The sequence below is a fragment of the Meles meles genome, chromosome 13, assembly GCF_922984935.1.
Source record: "Meles meles chromosome 13, mMelMel3.1 paternal haplotype, whole genome shotgun sequence".
NCBI classification, from domain to species: Eukaryota; Metazoa; Chordata; class Mammalia; order Carnivora; family Mustelidae; genus Meles; species Meles meles.
This window is the reverse complement of record NC_060078.1, coordinates 78,285,569-78,311,378: the sequence shown is the minus strand read 5'-3', so window position 1 is coordinate 78,311,378 and position 25,810 is coordinate 78,285,569. Positions and strand designations below refer to the sequence as shown.

The 25,810-nt window shown below is 40.6% G+C and overlaps 1 protein-coding gene and 1 pseudogene across 5 annotated transcripts in view; one reads left to right on the top strand and one right to left on the bottom strand.

Annotated features, from left to right (window-relative positions):
* ATE1 (arginyltransferase 1) overlaps positions 1-25,810 on the top strand; it is a 176,644-nt gene that overhangs the window by 40,070 nt on the left and 110,764 nt on the right. For all 5 annotated transcript variants that reach the window (XM_046027786.1, XM_046027789.1, XM_046027790.1 and 2 more), the window contains one exon: positions 15,569-15,601. In XM_046027786.1, the coding sequence (XP_045883742.1) occupies positions 15,569-15,601 (33 nt within the window). The remainder of the gene's footprint in view (positions 1-15,568; positions 15,602-25,810) is intronic.
* LOC123955546 lies at positions 9,081-10,851 on the bottom strand (annotated as a pseudogene).

The following is a 25,810-nucleotide window of genomic DNA, read 5'->3' as shown; positions in this document are numbered from 1 at the left end:
ACAGAAATTTCTTACCCTCAGATTACACACCGGTGAGGAAGTATGCGCGGTGTGTTATCGGAGTAATAGGTGCTAACAGTTGATGAAGAAAAGGGGAGGGTTAGAGAGTGGTGGTGGTGATGGTTAAGGAACGATGTCGGGAAGAGGCTCTGAGGGGAGGGGCCCCTTGGCAGACCCCTGGATGGAGAGCACAGGCCCACGTGTGTTGTCGGAAGGTACGTTTCAGGGCCACGGCAGAGGCGTGAGCGGCTCACGTAAGGACTGGCACTGGCGAGGCCAGGAAACGGGACACAGGATGTCTTCCTCATTTATGTTGCTTGTGCACATATTTTTAAAACCCTGCCTTTTTGTTGGCTGAATTTGTCATTATCATAAACATGACGCATTCTGCTGTAGACTTGTTAGCTGCTTTGTGTCCTTGTTACGTGAACATCTGTTTATCACCGTATCTTAGTTTTGTTTTATAACATGGAGATTTGGTATCTCTGGGTGTTACTGCTTTCGTGTGAGTTTGATTAATGGTGGTAATGAATCCTTGTTTTAATGGAAGGAGAGCAAGAACCTAGAAAGGCTTCTAGTTTTGCTGCTAACGGACTACTGGGTGTAACACGTGTGGGCCTCAGTTTATCCAGATGCAAGCTCGAGGAGCTGGACTAGATTATTACCAAATTCCTTTTAACCATAAAATTCTGTGGCTTAAATAATTTTTAGGAAAAATCCATAGGGGGAGCTCACTCGTAGTTTTTGCTTTTTATTTTCTTTTTTTTTTTTTCCATTTTATTTATTTTTTCAGCGTAACAGTATTCATTCTTTTTGCACAACACCCAGTGCTCCATGCAAAACGTGCCCTCCCCATTACCCACCACCTGTTCCCCCAACCTCCCACCCCTGACCCTTCAAAACCCTCAGGTTGTTTTTCAGAGTCCATAGTCTCTTATGGTTCGCCTCCCCTCCCCAATGTCCATAGCCTGCTCCCCCTCTCCCAATCCCACCTCCCTCCAGCAACCCCCAGTTTGTTTTGTGAGATTAAGAGTCATTTATGGTTTGTCTCCCTCCCAATCCCATCTTGTTTCATTTATTCTTCTCCTATCCCCCTACCCCCCCCCCCCCCATGTTGCTTCTCCATGTCCTCATATCAGGGAGATCATATGATAGTTGTCTTTCTCCGATTGACTTATTTCACTAAGCATGATACGCTCTAGTTCCATCCACGTCGTCGCAAATGGCAAGATTTCATTTCTTTTGATGGCTGCATAGTATTCCATTGTGTATATATACCACATCTTCTTTATCCGTTCATCTGTTGATGGACATCTAGGTTCTTTCCATAGTCTGGCTATTGTAGACATTGCTGCTATAAACATTCGGGTACACGTGCCCCTTCGGATCACTATGTTTGTATCTTTAGGGTAAATACCCAGTAGTGCAATTGCTGGGTCATAGGGTAGTTCTATTTTCAACATTTTGAGGAACCTCCATGCTGTTTTCCAGAGTGGTTGCACCAGCTTGCATTCCCACCAACAGTGGAGGAGGGTTCCCCTTTCTCCACATCCTCGCCAGCATCTGTCATTTCCTGACTTGTTAATTTTAGCCATTCTGACTGGTGTGAGGTGATATCTCATTGTGGTTTTGATTTGTATTTCCCTGATGCCGAGTGACGTGGAGCACTTTTTCATGTGTCTGTTGGCCATCTGGATGTCTTCTTTGCAGAAATGTCTGTTCATGTCCTCTGCCCATTTCTTGATTGGATTGTTTGTTCTTTGGGTGTTGAGTTTGCTAAGTTCCTTATAGATTTTGGATACTAGCCCTTTATCTGATATGTCGTTTGCAAATATCTTCTCCCATTCTGTCAGTTGTCTTTTGGTTTTGTTAACTGTTTCCTTTGCTGTGCAAAAGCTTTTGATCTTGATGAAATCCCAATAGTTCATTTTTGCCCTTGCTTCCCTTGCCTTTGCCGTTGTTCCTAGGAAGATGTTGCTACGGCTGAGGTCGAAGAGGTTGCTGCCTGCATTCTCCTCAAGGATTTTGATGGATTCCTTTCTCACATTGAGGTCCTTCATCCATTTGGAGTCTATTTTCGTGTATGGTGTAAGGAAGTGGTCCAATTTCATTTTTCTGCATGTGGCTGTCCAATTTTCCCAGCACCATTTATTGAAGAGGCTGTCTTTTTTCCATTGGACATTCTTTCCTGCTTTGTCGAAGATTAGTTGACCATAGAGTTGAGGGTCGATTTCTGGGCTCTCTATTCTGTTCCACTGGTCTATGTGTCTGTTTTTGTGCCAGTACCATGCTGTCTTGATGATGACAGCTTTGTAATAGAGCTTGAAGTCCGGAATTGTGATGCCACCAACTTTGGCTTTGTTCTTCAATATTCCTTTGGCTATTCGAGGTCTTTTCTGGTTCCATATAAATTTGAGGATTATTTGTTCCATTTCTTTGAAAAAAATGGATGGTATTTTGATAGGGATTGCATTAAATGTGTAGATTGCTTTAGGTAGCATAGACATTTTCACAATATTTATTCTTCCAATCCAGGAGCATGGAACATTTTTCCATTTTTTTGTGTCTTCCTCAATTTCTTTCATGAGTACTTTATAATTTTCTGTGTATAGATTCTTAGTCTCTTTGGTTAGGTTTATTCCTAGGTATCTTATAGTTTTGGGTACAATTGTAAATGGGATTGACTCCTTAATTTCTCTTTCTTCAGTCTTGTTGTTGGCGTACAGAAATGCAACTGATTTCTGTGCATTGATTTTATATCCTGACACTTTACTGAATTCCTGTACAAGTTCTAGCAGTTTTGGAGTGGAGTCTTTTGGGTTTTCCACATATAGTATCATATCATCTGCGAAGAGTGATAGTTTGACTTCTTCTTTACTGATTTGGATGCTTTTAATTTCTTTTTGTTGTCTGATTGCTGAGGCTAGGACTTCTAGTACTATGTTGAATAGCAGTGGTGATAATGGACATCCCTGCCGTGTTCCTGACCTTAACGGAAAAGCTTTCAGTTTTTCTCCATTGAGAATGATATTTGCGGTGGGTTTTTCATAGATGGCTTTGATAATATTGAGGTATGTGCCCTCTATCCCCACACTTTGAAGAGTTTTGATCAGGAAGGGATGCTGTACTTTGTCAAATGCTTTTTCAGCATCTATTGAGAGTATCATATGATTCTTGTTCTTTCTTTTATTAATGTGTTCTATCACATTGATTGATTTGCGGATGTTGAACCAACCCTGCAGCCCTGGAATAAATCCCACTTGATCATGGTGAATAATCCTTTTAATGTACTGTTGAATCCTATTGGCTAGTATTTTGGCGAGAATTTTTGCGTCTGTGTTCATCAAGGATATTGGTCTGTAGTTCTCTTTTTTGGTGGGATCCTTGTCTGGTTTTGGGATCAAGGTGATGCTGGCCTCATAAAATGAGTTTGGAAGTTTTCCTTCCATTTCTATTTTTTGGAACAGTTTCAAGAGAATAGGAATTAGTTCTTCTTTAAATGTTTGGTAGAATTCCCCTGGGAAGCCGTCTGGCCCTGGGCTTTTGTTTGTTTGGAGATTTTTTTTTTTTTTTAAAGATTTTATTTATTTATTTGACACACAGAGAGAGATCACAAGTAGGCAGAGAGGCAGGCAGAGAGAGAGAGGAGGAAGCAGGCTTCCTGCTGAGCAGAGAGCCCGATGTGGGGCTCGATCCCAGGACCCTGAGATCATGACCTGAGCCGAAGGCAGCGGCTTAACCCACTGAGCCACCCAGGCGCCCCTGTTTGGAGATTTTTGATGACTGTTTCAATCTCCTTACTGGTTATGGGCCTGTTCAGGTTTTCTATTTCTTCCTGGTTCAGTTGTGGTAGTTTATATGTCTCTAGGAATGCATCCATTTCTTCCAGATTGTCCAATTTGTTGGCGTAGAGTTGCTCATAGTATGTTCTTATAATTGTCTGTATTTCTTTGGTGTTAGTTGTGATCTCTCCTCTTTCATTCATGATTTTATTTATTTGGGTCCTTTCTCTTTTCTTTTTGACGAGTCTGGCCAGGGGTTTATCAATCTTATTGATTCTTTCAAAGAACCATCTCCTAGTTTCATTGATTTTTTCTATTGTTTTTTTGGTTTCTATTTCATTAATTTCTGCTCTGATCTTTATGATTTCTCTTCTCCTGCTGGGTTTAGGGTTTCTTTCTTGTTCTTTCTCCAGCTCCTTTACGTGTAGGGTTAGGTTGTGTACTTGAGACCTTTCTTGTTTCTTGAGAAAGGCTTGTACCGCTACATATTTTCCTCTCCGGACTGCCTTTGCTGTGTCCCACAGATTTTGAACTGTTGTGTTTTCATTATCATTTGTTTCCATGAATTTTTTCAATTCTTCTTTAATTTCCTGGTTAACCCATTCATTCTTTAGAAGGATGCTGTTTAGTCTCCATGTATTTGGGTTCTTTCCAGCTTTCCTCTTGTGATTGAATTCTAGCTTCAGAGCATTGTGGTCTGAAAATATGCAGGGAATAATCCTAATCTTTTGATACTGGTTGAGACCTGATTTGTGACCCAGGATGTGATCTATTCTGGAGAAGGTTCCATGTGCACTAGAGAAGAATGTGTATTCTGTTGCTTTGGGATGAAATGTTCTGAATATATCTGTGATGTCCATCTGGTCCAGTGTGTCATTTAAGGCCTTTATTTCCTTGTTGATCTTTTGCTTGGATGATCTGTCCATTTCAGTGAGGGGAGTGTTCAAGTCCCCTACTATTATTGTATTATTATTGATGTGTTTCTTTGATTTTGTTATTAATTGGTTGATATAGTTGGCTGCTCCCACGTTAGGGGCATAGATATTTAAAATTGTTAGATCTTCTTGTTGGACAGACCCTTTGAGTAGGATATAGTGTCCTTCCTCATCTCTTATTATAGTCTTTGGCTTAAAATCTAATTGATCTGATATAAGGATTGCCACCCCAGCTTTCTTCTGATGCCCATTGGCATGGTAAATTGTTTTCCACCCCCTCACTTTAAATCTGGAGGTGTCTTCCCGTCTAAAATGAGTTTCTTGTAGGCAACATACTGATGGGTTTTGTTTTTTTATCCATTCTGATACCCTGTGTCTTTTGATTGGGGCATTTAGCCCATTAACATTCAGGGTAACTATTGAGAGATATGAATTTAGTGCCATTATTAGCCTGTAAGGTGACTGTTACTGTATATTGTCTCTGTACCTTTCTGATCTATTACTTTTAGGCTCTCTCTTTGCTTAGAGGACCCCTTTCAATATTTCCTGTAGAGCTGGTTTGGTGTTTGCAAATTCTTTCAGTTTTTGTTTGTCCTGGAAGCTTTTGATCTCTCCTTCTATTTTCAATGATAGCCTAGCTGGATAGAGTATTCTTGGCTGCATGTTTTTCTCGTTGAGTGCTCTGAATATATCATGCCAGCTCTTTCTGGCCTGCCAGGTCTCTGTGGATAAGTCTGCCGCCAATCTAATATTTTTACCATTGTATGTTACAGACTTCTTTTCTCGGGCTGCTTTCAGGATTTTCTCTTTGTCACTAAGACTTGTAAATTTTACTATTAGGTGACGGGGTGTGGACCTATTCTTGTTGACTTTGAGGGGGGTTCTCTGCATCTCCTGGATTTTGATGCTTGTTCCCTTTGCCATATTAGGGAAATTCTCTCCAATGATTCTCTCCAATAGACCTTCTGCTCCCCTCTCTGTTTCTTCTTCTTCTGGAATCCCAATTATTCTAATGTTGTTTCGTCTTATGGTGTCACTTATCTCTCGAATTCTCCCCTCATGGTCCAGTAGCTGTTTGTCCCTCTTTTGCTTGGCTTCCTTATTCTCTGTCATTTGGTCTTCTATATCACTAATTCTTTCTTCTGCCTCATTGATCCTAGCAGTGAGAGCCTCCATTTTTGATTGCACCTCATTAATAGCTTTTTTGATTTCAACTTGGTTAGATTTTAGTTCTTTAATTTCTCCAGAAAGGGCTTTAATATCTCCAGAGAGGGTTTCTCTAATATCTTCCATGCCTTTTTCGAGCCCGGCTAGAATGTTCAGAATCGTCATTCTGAACTCTTGATCTGACATATTACCCATGTCTGTGTTGATTAGGTCCCTAGCCTTCGGTACTGTCTCTTGTTCTTTTGTTTGTGGTGATTTTTTCCGCCTTGTCATTTTGTCCAGATAAGAGGATATGAAGGAGCAAATAAACTACTAAAAGGGTGGCAAAGACCCCGGAAAAATGCGCTGTAACCAAATCAGAAGAGACCCCAAATTGTGGGGGGGAGAAAGGGGATAAAAACAGGTTCTGAAAAAAAAAAAGAAAAAAGAAAAAAGAAAAAAATTTTAAAAATAAAACAAATAAAAAAATATAAAAAAGAAAGAAAAAAATATATATTTAGATGAACTAGTCAAAAAATGTTAAAAAAGAAAAGGGTAAAAGTTTTAAAAAATTTAGCAGAAGAAGAAAAAAGAAAAAAGAAAAAAAATTGAAAAAAGAAAAAAAAATTGAAAAAAGAAAAAAAAATTGAAGTAGCCGCAAGACTAAAGAATCATGGGGAGAAAGCCATGAGTTCCGTGCTTTGCTTTCTCCTCCTCTGGAATTGCTCTGCTGTCTTAGGAATTGAATCTGCTTTCTCCTTGATAGATGAACTTCGTCCTGGCTGGATATTTTGTTGATCTTCTGGGGGAGGGGCCTGTTGTAGTGACTCTCAAGTGTCTTTGCCCGAGGCGGGATTGCACCGCCCTTACCGGCGGCCGGACTAAGTAATCGGCTCGGGTTCGCTTTTGGGAGCTTCTGTTCCCTGAACGCTTTCCGTAGAGTTCCGGAGGACGGGAATGAAAATGGCGGCCTCCCAGTCTCCGGCCCGGAGGAGCCGAGAGCCTGGGGCCCCACTCCTCAGTGCGCCCCCAGAGGACAGCACCCAATCACTCCCGTATCCCCAGCCTCTAGCCGCGCTCGGAGCTCACCCAGCCCGCGACCAGTTCAAGGTAACCCCGAGCTGAGAGTTCAGTCCTCGGCTCTGTCTTGGCAGCCGGCTTCTCCGTTCTAATAGCTGCGAGCTCTCCGACACTCCGACACTCCCGATCCTTCTGTGACCCTGCGGGGCCTGGGGCCACGCTGGCCCCGCGTGGGCTTCACCCCGGTTTAGCCCCTGGAGCAATGTCCCTCAGTGGAACAGACTTTTAAAAGTCCTGATTTTGTGCTCCGTTCCTCCGCCGCTTGCCGGGAGCCGGCCCCTCCCCCCGCGGTCTATCTTCCCGTCGTTTTAGATTCACTTCTCCGCCAGTCCTACCTTTCAGAAAGTGGTTGATTTTCCGTTTCTAGAGTTGCTGTTCTTCTTCTCTTCGCTCTCCCGTTGGATTTGTAGGTGTTTGCAATGTTTAGATAAGCTATCGAGCTGATCTCCTGCTACCTGATGTAGTCTCAGGCTGCTACTTCTCCGCCATCTTGACTCCTCCCATCTTATTTTCTTTTTTGAATTTAATTTTTATATTTATACACAGCAAAGCTCACAAATTTTAAGTGTGCAACTTATTGAAATGTTACATTTGTATATGCCCCTTAATCACCACTCGGATTAAAAAAGAACATTTTCAGCATTCCAGAAGGCTCCTTCTCTAGTCAGTACGCTCTCACCCAGAGGCAGCTCCTCTTCGGACCCTAAGATGCTCTTGAGCTTCATATACATGCAATCGTGCGATATATACACTCTTCTGTGTCGCCTTCTTGCTCCGCATCTGTTGTGAGAGTTACGTGTGCTGCATCCTGGAGCAGTTTTCTCTCAGTCCTGTGTAGTCTTCCGTGGTGCGGGTAGCGGACAGTCAGTCCTTTCTCCTGCTGATGGGCATGCGGATGGCTTCCAGTTTAGGACTATCGCGAGTAAAGTTGCCATAAACATTCTTCTACCTGTCTTTTGATGGACATGATACTCATTTCTCTTGGGTGTATACTTAGGAATTAAATCCCTCAACCATAGCGTAAAGATATCTTAGCTTTTGTGCATACGGCCCGTTTTTCGTAGTGGTTGGACCTTACGAGAATTCTTATTGCCTCACATTCTCACCAGCGCTTGGTAGCGTACGACATTTTAATCAGCCTCTCTGGTGGGTCTCTTTAGCGGTATCAGATTGAAGTTTTACTTTGCCTTTTGCCAAGCACCTTTTCGTGAATGTATGAGCCGTTTGAATATCCTCATTTTTGGAAAGTGCCTGTTTAGGAGTCTGCCTCACCTTTAAAAAATTAGGCTCTCATGTCTTTTCTCCTTACAGATTGCCAAGAGTTTTCTGTATTCTCTGGCTAGGGGTCTTTTCACATATATGTGTCTTTTAAATATTTTTTCCCAATCTGGAAGTAACCTGTATGCAATACTTAAGAAAATGTTACAGTGAGAAGAATGCAGTTTTAAGACTTTAGTTTTGACGCCTCCCCACTCAGTTTACAGATTAAGAGAGCAACAGGTTTAAAGATTTTTCTTATTATACAATTTGCCAATGTTCATTTTAAAAAAAAATCCCAAGATATTTTTCCTCATAAACACACTTTTAAATTATTTCCACGTTTCTTGTTATCTATTTTAATATTTTGTGCTAGTCCTTAATGTAAATGTTGTAAACAAGCTTGCCTTTAGGTTATTAGATCTTGTGGCGGAATGATTTTTTTTTTTAAGATTTATTTATTTATCTGATAGCACACAGGCACATGCACAAGCCCAACGCAGGCTCGATCCCAGGACCCCAAGATCAGGATCTGAGCTGAAGGCAGACCCTTAACCATTCGAACCACCCCGGTGCCTCCAAAAGATTCCTACATTAGAGAAGCCCATGATTCTGGACTCAGCACATGATGTCACCAACACATGAGTCTTTTTTTAGTGGGTGTTCATTTTGGTGACTTTGCCAAGAACTTTTCTTTGCCCTTTGATATGACCTCTGTTTATGGTGATTTTGTTTGGTGCTGATAGTTTTGTAAAACAATGAAATTCTTTTAAATTCCATTCTCTTTGAGTTCTTCAAGCTGCAAAATTATATATATATATATATATATATATATGTATATGTGTCTTTTTTTTTTTTTTTTAGTTCATGTCTTTTATTATTAACCCATATACAATTGCTTGTCTTCTGGTTTGTTGAAGCAACAGTTCAGACAACATTTGCCACAATAACGTCTGTCCAAGTGGCTAACCGTGAAGACTCCAGCACCATACTCAGTCCGAAGGGCACTCCGACGAAGGCGACGGATTTTGCCATTCTCATCCACCTTATAGTATTTCAGGATGGCCAGTTTAACCTTCTTTCTCTTACTCTTGGGAGTGGTATAAGACTTCCTCTTCCTTTTCTTAGCACCAGCACAAAATGAAGAGCGGACTCCTTTTGAACGTTGTAACCAGGCAGAGTACGTCCATCTTCCAATAGCTTGCCGGCAAAGATCAGTCTCTGCTGATCAGGAGGAATTCCTTCCTTATCCTGACTCTTGGCCTTCACGTTTTCTGTTGTATCTCTGGGTTCAACCTTTAGAGTGATGGTCTTCCCTGTGAGGGTTTTCATGAAAATCTGCCTCTTGGCGATGGTTCCACTGCTGATCGTGGATTGGGAAGGAAAGCCTGTAGAATTATATTCTTCTTTGGATTATAGATTCATCTTGCAGTCTTCACCATTTAATTTTAGGAATGGAAGCACCGTAACTTGAGGTAGTAAATAATAAATGAATTTTTAATAAGTTCAAATATATGTTATTTGTGTTAATAGATACTAAGTCACGGTAAGACGTACAAGTGTCATTATAGTGAATTCGTGCAGTGAGGTAGGTGGTAATGAATGACTCAGTTATTGCCCACATCTCTGCTGCTCTTGGAAATTGGCATAGTAAAAGAGTATGCATCAAAGTAGCTCACTACTTAGGGCATGCGTTAGCCAACTGGACTCAACACAGCGAAAGCTGTGAAGCTCTTTGTATGAGTGTTATGGACTTTTGTGATTCTGGGAAGATACTACAATCTTTCAAGAGGCATTTTATTTTAGTTCCTTCCGTGGTGTTGGCTTGAGCATTAAGCCGTTCACCAATCTAAAGTGCAGAATCTTATACTAGGAGGGGTTATTTTGGATAGGAACCGTACCTCTTAAAAGGAGGGAAAGGGGGCCAGTAATTCACTGATAGTTTGTATTAGATTTTCATACTGTAAACAGGCATATGGAATATTTTCAGTGAGCATTTTTATTAAACATGGATTGGGGAAACTGAGTCAGAGCTGGCAGTGTTTCCCAGGATGAGTTTTATAGAATATTCTATAGAATGTTACTAAATGTTACGTGAAATTAAAAACCAAAAACCAAAACTTTCTGGTCATGTAGCTTTGGAAAGCACTAGATTAAAGAAAGTTGAAGAGATTTTGTTTTTCTAACTTTGAGATATAGTTGGCAATAGAGTATTGTGTGAGGTCTACAACATGCTGATTTGAAACCCGTATACGGCAGCGTGATGACCACCATAGTGCCAGCGAATACCTTGATTATATCACATAGTTACCGTTTCTCTTTTGTCATGAAAACACTTAAGATCGATCTACTTGGGTTTTTTTTTTAAAGCAACTTTCACTATATTGTACAGTGTTGTTACATATAATCACAGTGCTGTGCTTTCAATCCCCAGAACGTACTCATCTTGTAGGGTTTTTTGTTTTTAATGGCAGGAATTCTTGAAGCGTTCAATTTGTCAGGGCACCTTATAATTCTCTAGGATGAGGAAGGAGAGGCGAGGCGGCAATATTTCTTGAACCTCGTTGGCCGTGGAGTCATGTTTTAGAGAGTGCCTCAGGAACTGGGTGTGCCACAGTACCTTTTGGTGAAACTGGTTTGGCTGAAGTCATTTTACAGGTAGAAAACTAAGGCCCCAATAATTGAAGGTACTCACTCAAGTAGATGAATCTAGTGAGATTCCAGATCGACTCTGAGATCATTGTTCTTCCTTTCTATTGACAAAAGAAGGGCATTTAGTGGCTTAGGGGACATAGATTTAAATACATTAGGATGTAAGTATGATTTTCCTTGTCATCTTTTAAGATTTATTGAAGCTTAATGGCTAGTCCAAGGGTTCCAGGTCTAACCAAATAAGCCAGTTCAAGTGTTAGTCCCTTCAGCCACCTTGCCGGCAGGTGGATTAGAGAGCAGCTCTAGAAAGGAAGTTAAGGATTGCTTGAATCTGTTCTGTTTTCTCCCCGCTAAAGTCAGGGTAAACAGGATCTTTGTCCTCAGACCTTAGCTGTCACTCCCTGCTAAGTACAGATTTAATTCTATTCTCCGGATGACTTGTTAAATGGGTGTTAGCTGTGTAGGCTGCTTTTGAAGGTTCTGTTTTTCTGCAGTGAAACGAAATAAGAAAACTGTTTTCTTCTGTAGAATCAGATTAATGTCTAAGAGTTGGAGATTCAGGAGAAACACATTCTTAACAAAACTTAGTTCCTGCACTGCCTTAAAACAGTCAATTTCCAGTAGTCCAAATATGTACCAGCAGTTGTGGGAGAATGGAAAGGGAGCCTCGTTTAACTTAATTTAGACTCTTAATTGAATCAAAACTGCCAAATTCCTGGTAGGAAAACTTAGCATCTTACATGGAGTTATGATACAGGTTTTAAATAAAGATTTTGTCAGGTTATAGCCTAAAGTCGTTAGACTTGTCCCCTGACAGTTTGTAAGTACCAGTGCGGGGGTGAAAGATCACAGAAGCAGGAGCAGCGGCAGTATTTGGTTAATGCGGGGACACTTTGGGTAATCGGTGTGAACAGTTACATGAAAGACTTGAACTCCATTTTGACAAGTAGTCATAACTCACTTATATTCTTTGATTTAGAAAAAAGTTATGCCTTATAAAAAAATTGCTGTTTATTGTTTCTTTTTTTGTTAAAATACAGGATATAACATGGTTCCTTATTAAAAAGAAAAGGCATTTCAGGAATATAGTAGCTTATATTACTTACATGTTGAATGTTTTCTATTGCACAGATAAATAGTTGATCATAGTTTTACCAGGCTATTTTGACAAAACCAGTATTCTTCTCTGCTTCTTGCCTCCCTCCCTCTCCCCTCCTCTCCCCCATCCAGTCCCTGCCCACCCACCCCCCCCCCAGCATAACTGGCATGGTTAATAACAAGTCGTGGAAAAAGAAAGAACTTCCTGATCATAACTGACAAGAAGTTTAGCTACAATTTTGTGTGCTTGGAAAACTGTTGAGAAAATTTTGGTAAGCGCTAAGTGCTTCTCTGGAAGGAATGAGAGGGTGTTACGATGTAGGCTACGGATGGTGCTAGAAGTGGTAAGAATACTTAAGAGAAGCAAGGTCAGTAAGTAGTGTGGAACATGAGAGCTGATCTGGGTCTCTCCTTTTTCCCTTTTTAGAGGTCTGAAAGGTTTTTTAAAATAGTACTGATACCCTTTATGCCTGAATGCTAAATACAGAACGTACTTCTTATTTAAAAAAAAATCAGGGGCGCCTGCGTGGCTTAGTCGGTGAAGCGTCTGCCTTCCTCAGGTCATGATCCCAGGGTCCTGGGATCCAGCCCTGCACTGGGCTCCCTGCTCAGGAGAGGGAGCCTACTTCTCCCTCTCTCTGCTGCTCCCCCTGCTTATGCTCTCTTGCTTTCTATCAAATAAATAAATAAAATCTTTTTAAAAATTCAAGAGTAGATGAGATAATTGACAACATTTTTATGAATTTTAGCAAGTGAGTCCAGGTAGTAATGTTACGGATGTTGTAACGAGAAACCTGTTTGCGTTTGAAAAGCCAGATGTCAGGGAGGTTGTTCCTATTTTCAACTGTATTAAATCAACATGTCTTAGAAGTAGTCTTTAAAATAGATAAAATAGATAAAAACTGTGGCTATATTTATTTCCAGTTATTTCTAGAATGAAGTATATTCCTGTTTGTAAAATGAGTAAGATGTTTTGTAAACATATTAAATTCTCTAGTTTCTCAACATTTTGCCTAAATATCTAAAATAGGATCTTCCCCTTAAACTTACTTAAACTTAACTATGCCCATAACATAATATTTTTTAAATAGCCATATTAGTGTAACTGTGTTAGAGAAGTGGTGTTAATGTGGACTATCGACTGTGGCCATACTCTTTTTTTGTTGTTGTAACGGCATCATTGAGCCATTTTTATACTGAGCAGACATTCTGATGGTGTCTGTTAAAAGGCATCTATTTCTACTGTCAGTTACAGTGTATGTACAAATATATTTTGTAATTAATTTGCTTTTTTATAGTTTTTTCAAAGTATAACCATTTGTGTTGAATAGAATATGTGTCACTTCAGAATGAAAATTTACTGACTAATTAACTGAAGGGAACTAGCCATGGGTTTTCTGGTATACTAATCGAGAAATAGCATGTTTGGACATTTTCCGTGTCCTTTGAGTAGGAGAGTGAATGTGCACCTTGTGATTTGCTATTCTGTTCTTACTGGTTTGGGAATCGAGAACTTCTACTTATGTACTTCATGTGTTGGCAGCTTCAAGCAGCGTAGGGATTTTTAGGTCTATTTTGAAAAAGCTGTGACAGGAAAGTTATATATACATGTGACAAAGGTGTGGGTCGGTTACTGGGCCCACGGGGAGACCTTCGTTTTCTTGGAGAGTAATCGTACGTTTCTCTGGACTAAAGTCAAGTGACTTCCATCCTCACTGACACGTCAGTTACTACTGAACCAGAACTACTTCTAAGTCCCAAAGTATAATGTGTACCACGTCATTGATATGCACATAGTGGCCAGAAACCGGGCAAGAGCCTATTTCTCCTTTTTTTTTTTTTTTTCTATTTCTCCTTTTGAGATAAAAATTCTCCATCCCGGGGCGCCTGGGTGGCTCAGTGGGTTAAGCCGCTGCCTTCGGCTCAGGTCATGATCTCAGGGTCCTGGGATCGAGTCCCGCATCGGGCTCTCTGCTCAGCAGGGAGCCTGCTTCCCTCTCCCTCTCTCTCTCTCTCTCTGCCTGCCTCTCTGTCTACTTGTGATCTCTCTCTGTCAAATAAATAAAATATTAAAAAAAAAAAATTCTCCATCCCTCATTTTTCTCCACTGTTAAAACGGGCTAGTCTTTCAGTTCTTTCTTTTTAGTCCTGGGAGGAAGGGTAGGGTTAGTGTTGTGTTGGGCTACTGTGAAAATAATCCAAGATCATAAGGTTGCCCTTAAAATTTTGGTATATCTTGCACTTTCAGAAAGTTCTCTTAACAGTTAATATAATCAAATTGTATATTGATATTTAAATTAAGAAAAAGGTTCCTTAAGTAACGGGACCTGTATGATAGTAGTTGATTACATGGCTTTGGTGTGCACTAGTAATGTTTTACAAACATATTTGCTTTAGCTTTGTGGGGAGGAAGTGTCTGATACACTTTTTACACTTTATTATAGAAAACTAGAAATATTCACAAAGTAGAAAGAGTTCTATAAGGAATCTGCTTATATTCATCTCCTGTCCTCACCAGTTTAATATAATGGCCAGTCTTGTTTTATCTACACACTATCCTACAATAGTTCCCTCCTGACAGCCCCCAGTGATTTTGAAGGAAATCCCAGACATCATGTAATTTCACTGAGAAGTATTTCAATGTGTATTTCTAAAAGAGAATCAAATTTTTTGTATTCCCTGTGAGTACTAGCTAGCTTTGTTGTGGAGAGGAAGTTCAAGAGTGCTTGGAAACAAGCCTGTTACTGCATTTTATTGTAGTTATTTTGCATTTAGAAAGATCAAGAGTTTATACTACTTGGGTATTTTACTACTCGAGTAACTCTCAAAGGATTTGAAATGTTGATTTTATAAATAACAGCTAAAAAACATTATGAATTATCATCACGAATGTATGTGGAGTTACGTGACAGTCTTCACTCCAGAGCTGACCTGCAGTTTGCTTTGTCCTGACTCCTCCCTACCCTGCCAAAATTTATGTTTCTTTATTTAAATGCTGAGCAGTGGCATGTGTAACACTTAGTTTCAGATGAGATTCGGTAAGCCTTGACATGTGTCAGAGAAAGAGATAGTGGAGAGAGCAAGGAGGCATGTGTGCTGCGAGAGAACAGGGTGAACGCGGTGGCCCGGCACCAGAGTGGGCGGGGCCTCTCCTTCTTTCACTCTTGCTCCCCAGCCTCCTTGCCAGGTCTGGACTTCTTATTTCTTTTCTTGGTTCCCCTTTGGTTTCTATCTTTGCCTTCTCTTGGCCTTTACTTAATTTTGCCTGTGGCATTCGTCGTCAGGAAGATTGCTGTGGAGGATGTTATATTATGTAGGGGTTGTAAGATGAAACTTTAAAAAAGGAAAGCTTTTAAGACTAATTTGTTGGGCTTTAAATTCATTTTTATACAGATTTTATTTAATTCAAATAGCTGGATACCCACTCTGGGGTAGATTGCGCTTTACTCTGAGGATGAACTACACAATGTATCAAAAATGTTAATTTTGCAGACTTTGAAGTTTACTTTCGATGCCGTTACTGAAAAGAGATGTAATAATAATTTTTCCTTTTTTGTTGTCTTTTGCTGCGCATTTATTGCATGAAACTGATCCTGATATTCAAACGTGACTCTGCAGTTTACAAGGTTCCTTTGCAGCTCCCCTCTGGAGGTAAGAGTTTATTTACTCCCTGACCTTAATACTAGGATCACTAATGGGACATCACTGTTGGCATGTTTTGTTAGGCACTTATTTGGTAATTTAGAGGTGATCATTTTGTTTTAACGCATACTGTTCAATAATGGTAACGAGATGAATACGGACTTTTTTTAGAATAAGAATTTCTGTAAGTTACAGAACTGCTCACCTTCATAACAGGTCATTGTTTCTTTTAAGGACATTTTCTTTTTTTAAGTAAACTGAAATCAGTCTTGCATTGTAAAAGAGCCTTATTGTATGTTTCCTTCGCAGCTGTTGACACTAGCCTTATTCTGTCTTAACTGCCCTGGCATTAACTGAGAGTGGGAGGAGTTGTGGGGGGCGGTGGGGAGGGGTGCTGTTGGTTTGAGAACACTTTTTCAGACCCCTGAATTGATAAGGGAAGAACAAAGGACTTACCTGGTACTGAGCCTTTCTTTTTTTTTTTTTTTTATTTTTTTAATTTTTAATTATTATTATTTTTTTTATTTATTTTCAGCGTAACAGTGTTCATTGTTTTTGCGCCACACCTAGTGCTCCATGCAGTACGTGCCCTCCCTATTACCCACCACCCGGTACCTCAACCTCCCGCCGCCCCCCCCCCCCAAAACCCTCTGGTTGTTTTTCTTAAACGCAGGCAGCTCCCGTCCTCTGTCTCCCTCCCCAACTTCTCTCCTCTCCTTTCCCTTCCCCCTCCCAGTGCACGGCCACCCTGAGTCCTCATACTCGTTCTGCAGCGTGGAGCTGAGTTTCCAGTGATAACACTGTGGTATAAAGATATATAGGAAAGCGTCTGACTTGTGAGTTGACACGCGCTGGGTAAGGCTTGGAGGAAGGAGGAGGACGGAGGAAGCAGCGGAGTGTGTGGCAAGACGCTTGCTCTCAGAAGCAAAGCTGGGTTTCAGAGCTTTCCTTCCCTTACTGGCCACACCGTGCAAATCGCAACTTCCCTGAGCCTGGGCTTTTTTATCTTTAAAATGCAGCTGATAATTCCTACCTGTCCAATGAAGCAGCGGACATAGCAGCATTTTTTTTTAAAAGATTTTATTTATTTATTTGACAGACAGAGATCACAAGTAGGCAGAGAGGCAGGCAGAGAGAGAGGAGGAAGCAGGCTCCCTGCTGAGCAGAGAGCCCGATGCGGGGCTTGATCCCAGGACCCTGAGATCACCACCTGAGCCGAAGGCAGAGACCCTAACCCACTGAGCCACCCAGGTGCCCCCATAGCAGCATTTTTAAAGTGCTACTCGGGGACACCTGGGTGGCTGAGGCTCGGGTCTTGATCCCAGGGTCATGAGTTCAAGTGATTTAGTAAATAAAGTGCTACTCAGACCTTAGTAATATTTCGTATTTTCCTCTTGGGCTGTGCTGCAGCCCCACACAGTAAGACGCTGTTCTCTGCCTTTCCTTTGTTCTTCCTTCTGCTTCTGTTTATATTGCCTTTATGTTCCCTTCCCCCGTTCCCAGCTTGTCCAAGTTGAGCCTACCTGCTTTGTCCACTGCACGGCCCTTCTGTACCTCTGCACACAGAGGCAGTTGTTCCCTTTTCTGCTTCTGTGACGCTGTGTTCACGAAATTACTGAAGCATTGTGGGTATACGGTGTAGCCCAGTCTGGCACATTGAATACTCTTAGAGACCAGTTGGATGATCGATCGCCAGAGGAAACTGACGAGGCCAGAGAGTACCATCCCGGTTTGGTTACATTTTCTAAATAATCCAGCATCAAGGGGGAAACAAAGCTCTGTTTGGACAGACTATGGGCTTTGAAATGTCGGCCCATGAGCAAGTTATTTCATCTTTTAGTTAATCTAAAAATGGAAATGGTGATATTTTATGGTTATTAAAACAAAATGAAACAGTGTGTGACAAACACTGAGCACAATGCCTGTCACATAGAATTTTAAATAAAGTTTATTGCAAGAACAATAAAAAAAGCAAACCATAAGAAATTTGGAGACAGTATAAATTATGTAATTTACTCTTTAGTTGATGAAGCATTTTATTAGTAGGATGGGAAGTATCACAAAGGAAAGGATTGAAAAATAAGATTTGCTTCTGTTAAAAATCCTTAATTTTGGGGGTGCCTGGGTGGCTTGGTTGTTAAGTGTCTGCCTTCAGCTCGGGTCATGATCCTGGAGTCCTGGGATCGAGCCCCACGTTGGGCTCCCTGCTTAGCTGGAAGCCTGCTTCTTCTCCCTCTCCCACTCCCCCTGCCTGTGATCCCTCTCTCCCTGTGTCTTTCTCTGTCAAATAAATAAACAAAATCTTAAAAAGTAATCCTTAATTTTGTTCATTAAAACGTATATAGTTAGAAGGCAGTTTGGGGAAGGTGTGATAAGGTTATTATACCTAATGATCTCCTGGAATCAATTTTAAAATGTACTATTTTCTTTCCCATAACTTTTGGTTGAATTTTATGAGATAGTGTGGTGAAATACCAATGGTAATAAATGTTTTAAGAATTTAACCTTGTAAGTAATCAAAGAAGTATAGTTTAAAAGAACAGTGATAAATGCTTGCTTACCTCTTTAGATATATATATATTTTTTAATGAATGCTTATGAAGATCTGAGAGGATGGAATGTTTTTAAACTTTGTCTTTTAGAGAAATCAGTTTGGTCATCTATATAAATTCATATCTGTGGGTTGTGTGCCCGAGTAATTCTAGTCTAAGAATCACTACCAGAGAAATAATCAGAAGTGAGGACAAAACTTGCATAAATGTTTATTACAGCATTACTTGTAATGGCAAAAAAATTATAAACAGTCTAAATGTCCAGCAGTAGGAGAAGGTCAAGTAAATAATGGTACAGACAGCCGTGTTAGGGATAGAACACTCGACAGCTATTAAAGTGGGAATTATGCATATACATATTCATGAGTGTGTTGATGAACAAAACAGGGATAGAAGTAGGATGTAAAATTATACATGTAAATCTCATTTCAAAAATAATTTAAGCATACAGAAATCAGTTACAAAGAAGATAGACAAGATGTTAAATCGTTTGACCCTTTGCTCTTCCACAAAGGAGCCACAATGGGGAGAAGAGAAACCTTATTAGGTTTTTAGCCGTGGCTTTTGTCATCAGTGTTTGGGAAGTACATCAGGCAAGTTTGATTGATGTGCAAACAGGGTCTAGTTTTGTAGGAAAAAGGTGGGGTGGGGAGACATTGCAGGAGCTTAGGAGAAGAGAATGCTGCTTAAGATCTAAGGTTGGACTCTGATTTCAGCAAGAGCTCTGAGGGGTAAGCAGGAAGAATGGTTTTGAGCAGAAGACATTTAGGCTGCATTGGCTTACTTGGACATGGCGTGAGTCAGGAGGCTGGAGCTTGCTGTCTGCGGCTCTACTGGGGCAAAGACCCTTCTAAACAGACCTCACCGATAGACTTTTCTCAGATGTAAGCCCAGTGAGAGAGGACCCTGTTTTTCTTGTTTTGTCTGTGTGTCTGATTTTAGTATAGGAAATAGTACAGTGGAGGCTGTGGATAAATATTTGTTGAATGAATGGATGGACGAATGAATGAATGAGCTAGGTGGGGCTGAGGCAGCAAGGAATAGGGTTTTACCATAATTTGGCATCGGTCAGCTAAAAACACACAAGGCCTGATACTTACGTTGCAATATGGTTAACAGTCTTTCTAGCAAGATTGTAGCTACTTAAGATCAGGATTTTTGTCTTTTTTCATCTTCGGACGCTCTCAGGTATAGATAGGGCTTGGAGTTTACCAATTGTACAGCTAGAGTTATGCCAAACAAATATTTTTTTTATTATATCTGGCTAAATATTGAGAATCTGTGTGCAAAAGCTTTACTCTTTGGTGAAAAGTAGAGGGAAAGTATAATCAAATTTTAGTGATAGTTTCTGTCATTTTCTGTCTGATCTGCTTTCTCCACTTACTGATCTGGAGTTGTGTTTTACCTTGTTTAAATATCTCTTTTCTTACTGAGCTTACGGACTTGGGAAAGGAAAAAAAAGTCAAAATTACAGATGACCGATGTGCTTTTCTTTGCTTGAAGTATTTGGGATACACTTTGAGGGCTTTCTGTTGGAATTTTGCAGGGGCTTCCTGATGACCTGGTTAGTGGCTGCTACCCCAAATTTTCAACAGCACTGGGCTCGGCCTTCTGTTCCTCTGCCACCTCACAGAGCCTGCGAGCCAAAGTAAAGCCAAAGCAGGAGAGTGTTAGGAGTCCCAAATGCTTAATTTTGCCATTGAGCTCATGTTTTAGCTGGAGAAGGAAAGTTACACATGTGGTAAATACCCAAACACTTCCCTAATTTTGATTAAAAGAAAAATCTGGTAGAGACCATAAAATACATGAGTCTTGCAGCAGAAAACGAAGGATACTTTAAACTTCACTTGGTCCACAAAACTGGAATGAATGAGCCATGTCCCTTTGTTGTAAGTCCTAAACAGTTAACTGCCACATGAATCTAACGAAATTGTCAGGTTGTAGTAATTACATCAGTAACTTGATCTGCTGTCCTTTGAATGGAGCCATGTGTGGAGAGTCAGTTACTCCCTCTGTGGGGCTGACCCTTTTACATTCCTGTAAGCTGAAGACTAATAGAGCTCATTAAGCTTTATGGGAAAAGAGCTTTTATCACCTCGTCAAGTCAGGCAACATATTTCCATTATATTCCTAATTTCATGTGGCTCTGTGGTTGCTGATGTGCACTCCCCTACTAGGTTTGCATCGGCCCTCTTCCTTACAGACATTTTTATTGACATTTCTAAGTCTGAATTACATTTTGTGTGGCACCACCTACAGATGTCTTCAATTAAATGTAGGTAAATAAAGGGGATTATGTATCAGAGGCTAAAAGATTCTTGAAATTCTCTTCCGAATCAGACCTTGCCAGCCAGTCCAGTAGGGTGCAGTCTTGTCAGCCTTTCGGAGGCGGAGAGCTACAGGAGAGGTGTTTGTAAGACATTTCACCGTGTGTGCATGTAGGTGGCTTGGGTTCTGTTAAGGTATGTCCTTCCTATTTCATTTCGAATCAATTACAGTCTTCATTTAGTAGGTACCGCAGTAACTTACCAGATGTTGGCACCTGTCGTGGATGGCTGCTATGCTAAGCTCTTTGCTTATGTGGTTTAATTCTCATAGAGCGTCTGTGAGGTAGATATTCCCAGGTTTGTTCTAAGGAAAATTGAGCCCGGAGAGGTACCTTGGTTGAGCACAACATCACAGCTGTTGGTATGTGGCAATAATAACAAGACAGAAAGGAGAAAATGAAATAATCTATAATATTTTTTTTAAAGTTTTAATTTTAATTCTAGTTAGTTAACACATATTAGTTTCAGGTGTACCATACAGTGGTTCAGCCGTTCCATGCGTCACCTGGCGCTCATGGTGACAGGTGCCCTCCTTAGTCCCCATCGCCTGTTTCACCCTCTCTCCTCCCCACCTCTGGTAATGCTATGAGATTCTTACACTATGTGAAGTGATAAGTTCGAGATGTAGTTTGTAAACCCAAGGGCAAGATTTCTCAAGCTTGGCACTACTGACGTTTTGGATCCAGTAAGTCTTTCTTGTGGGCGCTGTCCTGTACATTGTGTGATTCTTTGCAACATCTCTAGCTTCTACCTGATAGATGCCAGTAGCACCCGCCCCCTGAGTTGAAACAAAATGTCTCTAGACTGCCAGATGTCCCAGAGGGGTGAATTGACTCCCTCTTGAAAACCACTGCCCTAGAGCAGCCTTAGAAACAAAGAGATACAGTTGATAAGCCAAGAGTGAAGATAATGGCCAGCATGGCATGTTTTCAGTCTCAGGAGAGGCAGAAAAAGGAGGGGTGATCAAAGAACAAGTGAGACAGCAAATAGCAAGAAGTCCAGCCCTGCTGATTGCATTCAGTATAAATGATCTGAGCCCGGACTCTGCTGTATCGACATGTTCCGTATCTACACTGTCCCAAGCACATATATAGCTAGTGGTAGTACATAGATACCGAGATTTTTAGGATCTGAATTGAAAATTTTAAGATTTTAGTGAACTTACGAAGCCACATATGGCCAGTGGCTCTCCTATTGGGCAGTACCTATCCAAACACTCTAATTAAAAGTTAGAGATTGTCAGATTAGATTAAAAAAAAAAAAAAGGCAAGATCTACCTTAACTGTGCTGACATGGATCATTTAAAAGTAAAAGGCCAGAGTAAGGCAAACCACACAAATGCTAATCATGAAGAAGTTGGAGTGGCTATATTCATATCTGACAGAGCAAACTTCAGGGCACGGGCTGGCATCTGAAAGGAAGAGGGACACTTCATAGAGCTCAAAGGTCAGTTCATCATACAAAGACACAGTAATCCAAAGTGTGAGACAATAATAGAGCCCGGGAACACCTGGAGCAAAAGCCAGTGGAACCGAAAGGAGAAAGAGTCCAATCCACAGTCATAGCTGGAGACTTTAGGACAACTTTCTCTATAGCTGGCAAAAGAATTAGAAAACTAGAAGGACTACAGAAGATGTGAACAGCACTATCACACAGTTTTACTTCATTGACCTCTGCTGAACACTGTACCCAACAGTGACAAACGACATATTTTTTCAAGTACACAGGGGACATTCCCTAAGATCAGATGCTGTACCATTATACAGAGTTCAGTAATGGAGAAGGGTCGAAATCATCCCTGAGCAAAATGGAATTGTTAGACTCGATAATAGAAAGAACTCATAGCTCAGTAGTAATAAGACAATGTAGTTAAAAAATGGGCAAAAGACTTGATTATATATTTCACCAGAGAAAACATGCAGATGGTTAATAAGCTCATGAAAAGATGCTCACCATCCATTAGGGAAATGCAGATTAAAACCACAATGAGACACCACTACAAATCCTTTAGAATGGCTGTAATCAAAAGATAGTAACAGGTGTTGGCAAGATGTGGAGAAATTGGCAACCTTATTCACTGTGGGGACGGTTAAAATGGTATAGCCATGGTTTTGCATTTCTTCAAAATATTAAAGATAGGGTTACTGTTTGACTCCAAAATACAGGAATATCCAAGCAAAATGAAAAATAGACGTCCAAAGACTTGGATGTGAAAGTTCATAGTAGCATTATTCATAATGGCCAGAAGCTGGGAACAACTGAAATGTCCGTCAGCTGGTGAGTGGATAAATGTCTGTGTGTACAGTGGAGTACTATTCAGCTGTAAGGGCACCAGTTGTGATACAGGTTACAATGTGGGTGAACCTTGAAAACATTACGCGAAAGAAGCCAGACACGGGGCTACATACTGTGTTTCAGTTTTAATGAATTACTCAAAAAGGGGAAATTTAGAGAGGCAGAAAGCAGATGAGTGTTATTAGAGGTAGGAGTGAAGGATTAAGTACATAGGGGGCTCATAGGAGTTTTGGAGATGATAGAGATAATCCCAAATTTGATTGTGGTGATGATTCCACAATTCTATAAATTTGCTGAAAATCACACAATTTACACTTAAAATGGGTGAGTTTTTATCATGTGTAAATAAAGCTGGGGGGGGAAGGCCTATATCATTTCTTCATCCTTTAATTTTCTAAAATGTTGTAGAAAAGATCTGATTCAACTTGGTATCTTACTTCCTTACTATACCCCTAGTTGTCGTGTAGTGTTTGCAGATTTAGTATTCCCCAAGACAGTGTTATATATTGAAATAGATGTGTTTGAAGGAATATTAGCTTGTTAATACTCTTAATTTTAAGTGTTGGCCATTAGTGTATTTTGATAGTTTGTAAAACCATCTTTCCAAACTTTTTTTTGAAGTTGAGAGCGACTTCTCACTTGGAGCTCTGCGATAGACTGGAATAATGTGGACACTTAGGTGCCTCTGTGTACACTGATTGCAGTCTGCATGTAATAGCAGGAAACAAAGGACCATTAAAAACCTAACCATCTCTTTAATCTGCAAGCAAATGAAATATCATCGCTTGGGGTGGCTCTGGTAGATGTCAGGATATCTCCAGTGGCCAGAATTTGGAAGAGGGAATGGCTGTTACCAAACTGGGTTCTGTATAGTTGAAGCGAGCTTGCAGAGGTCGTAGTCAAGGGGTGACGTGGAGAAGATTGAGCTGTTAAACTTGGAAAGGGAGTTAAAACAGTTTTAGCAAACAAGGAGGATGCTGAGGATCTGATAGCCCGGGAGCTGGCCTGAAGTGGAGAGCCATGAGAGAAGGCTGGGAAGAGGGTCCAGCTGGGTGACTTAGAGGAGTTTTCACCTGCTGTCTGGTCTGGGGCCTGGGAGCACCAGCTGTGCTTAGAGAGCCAGGACTAGGGCAGAGAGAGGTTTCTGACCGAGGGCTAGATCTCATAGAATGGTTGTCAGGCTGCTATTGGTACAGAATAATTTAAAAAGGAAAACTGGGTTGTGCCTGCTGGGTGAAAGGGAGTTACAGTGAGAGGTGCTGTTTTTTCTAGCTAATGTGGGTTAGGGAAGAGTCCTGTAGTTTTCAGGCTGGGTGCGTAGAATCGGGCGGAGTAGTGTTGGGCGGAGGCACCAGTTTAGAATTCTAGAGATAAGGTAATTATTGGGATTATCACTTGATTGCGCTTCCATTCCTTTAGGTCTGAAGGGCGTTGGGCGCTTGCGGCTGGGGCGGGACTGCTACTGAGGCCGCTGGCAAAAAATCAGTTAAACTAAAGACATATGCTATTTGCCCTCTATTTACTTCAGTAAGCAGGGCACAAGCATCTTTTATATGGTAGTCGGAAGAGTATTCCCTGGGCTCACACCCAGCAAGTGCTGGTGGAATTCCAGCGTGCTTCTGGGTATCACGTGACAGTTGAGCCAGTTACTTGAAACTTTATGTTTCAGAATGAAATTGTATAAACTGGAAGTCTTTTTCTGGAAACCAGTCTCCTGTGATAAAAATATCAAAATTTATTCTGAGAATAAGAGAAAAGGTACTAGAATAAAAAACCCAGACCTTAAAGAGAGAAAATGCCATAAATTTCCTTGTTGAAGATGTTTCTGGCGTGGAGCTTAGATTAGCTTAGGCTTCTTAAAATCCAAGTCCTTTCCAGGTACCTTTTTGCCGGATTAGTCTTCCTTTAGCAAGTAGTTAACGGTTTTCATCTTTACTCCAAGGATCTTTCAGCTGTGTTCAAAATTAAGGTCATCTGCCTTGACAGTTTTCATTACCCATTACATGTGCATGAATGCTTCCGAAAATGTTTGAATGGTAAATCCTGGGGTGGATTAGTTTCCATGGGGATGTCAGTCTTGTTTGATGTTTGCAGTCATTCAGTTTTAAATAAAAATATCAGGCTGGCTTGTCACTGGGGGGATGCTTTTCCCCTCTGTAAGAAAGACCGGAAAAACAGGTCATAAATTGAACGATGTTAAGTAAGTTTCATTAAGGTAGTTACTCTTGATTCTAAGGTGTTTGTTGTAGTCTTCAATAATTTTTTTAAAAGATTTTATTTATTATTTGAGAGAGAGAGAGAGAGAGAGAGAGAGAATGAGTAAGAGAGAGCATTAGAGGAGAGAGGTCAGTGGAAGAAGCAGACCCCCTGTCAAGCAGGGAGCCTGATGTGGGACTCCATCCTGGAACTCCAGGATCATGACCTGAACTGAAGGCACTTAACCAACTGAGCCATCCAGGCTCCCATCTTCAATAAATATTGACTAATCTGTAGAATTGTGAGGTTTGAGGTTCTGTTACTTTTCCTTGTAAGGTTTTGTGGTGCCTCAGTAGAAGTCTTTTTTGTTGGATAGTTAGGTTTTAAAAATATAAGGAAATGTCAAAGTAAACAGTTAACAGATTAACATCTTAATTTTTTTGTATTCTGCAATAGAAATGCAAAAATAAGTTCCTTTCTTATTTCTGTTGCACTTATTAAACACATTTACTGTAAATCATTCTTCAGTGATTTAAGCTGTGTAAAGTTCAAATTTTTCTCATCACAGTGCTTCTAGATTAAGTTATAAGTATTAGGGTGGACTTTTTTGCTTGCTTTGAAGCATTTCATTTCCTAAGAATTATGTCATTGAGAAATACATTTCTTGATTCATCCTCTGGGTTAGTAAGTTGCTGAAGCATCTTAATTCATTACATTAAATAGAACACGTTACCATATTGTGATTTTGTTCTGATGTGGGCCACCACAGAAGCAGTGTCCAGTGAGAAAAACACCAGAAGTTGAGAATTCCAAGTTTGGGCTCTTCTCGTTCATCTAAAATGAGTCTT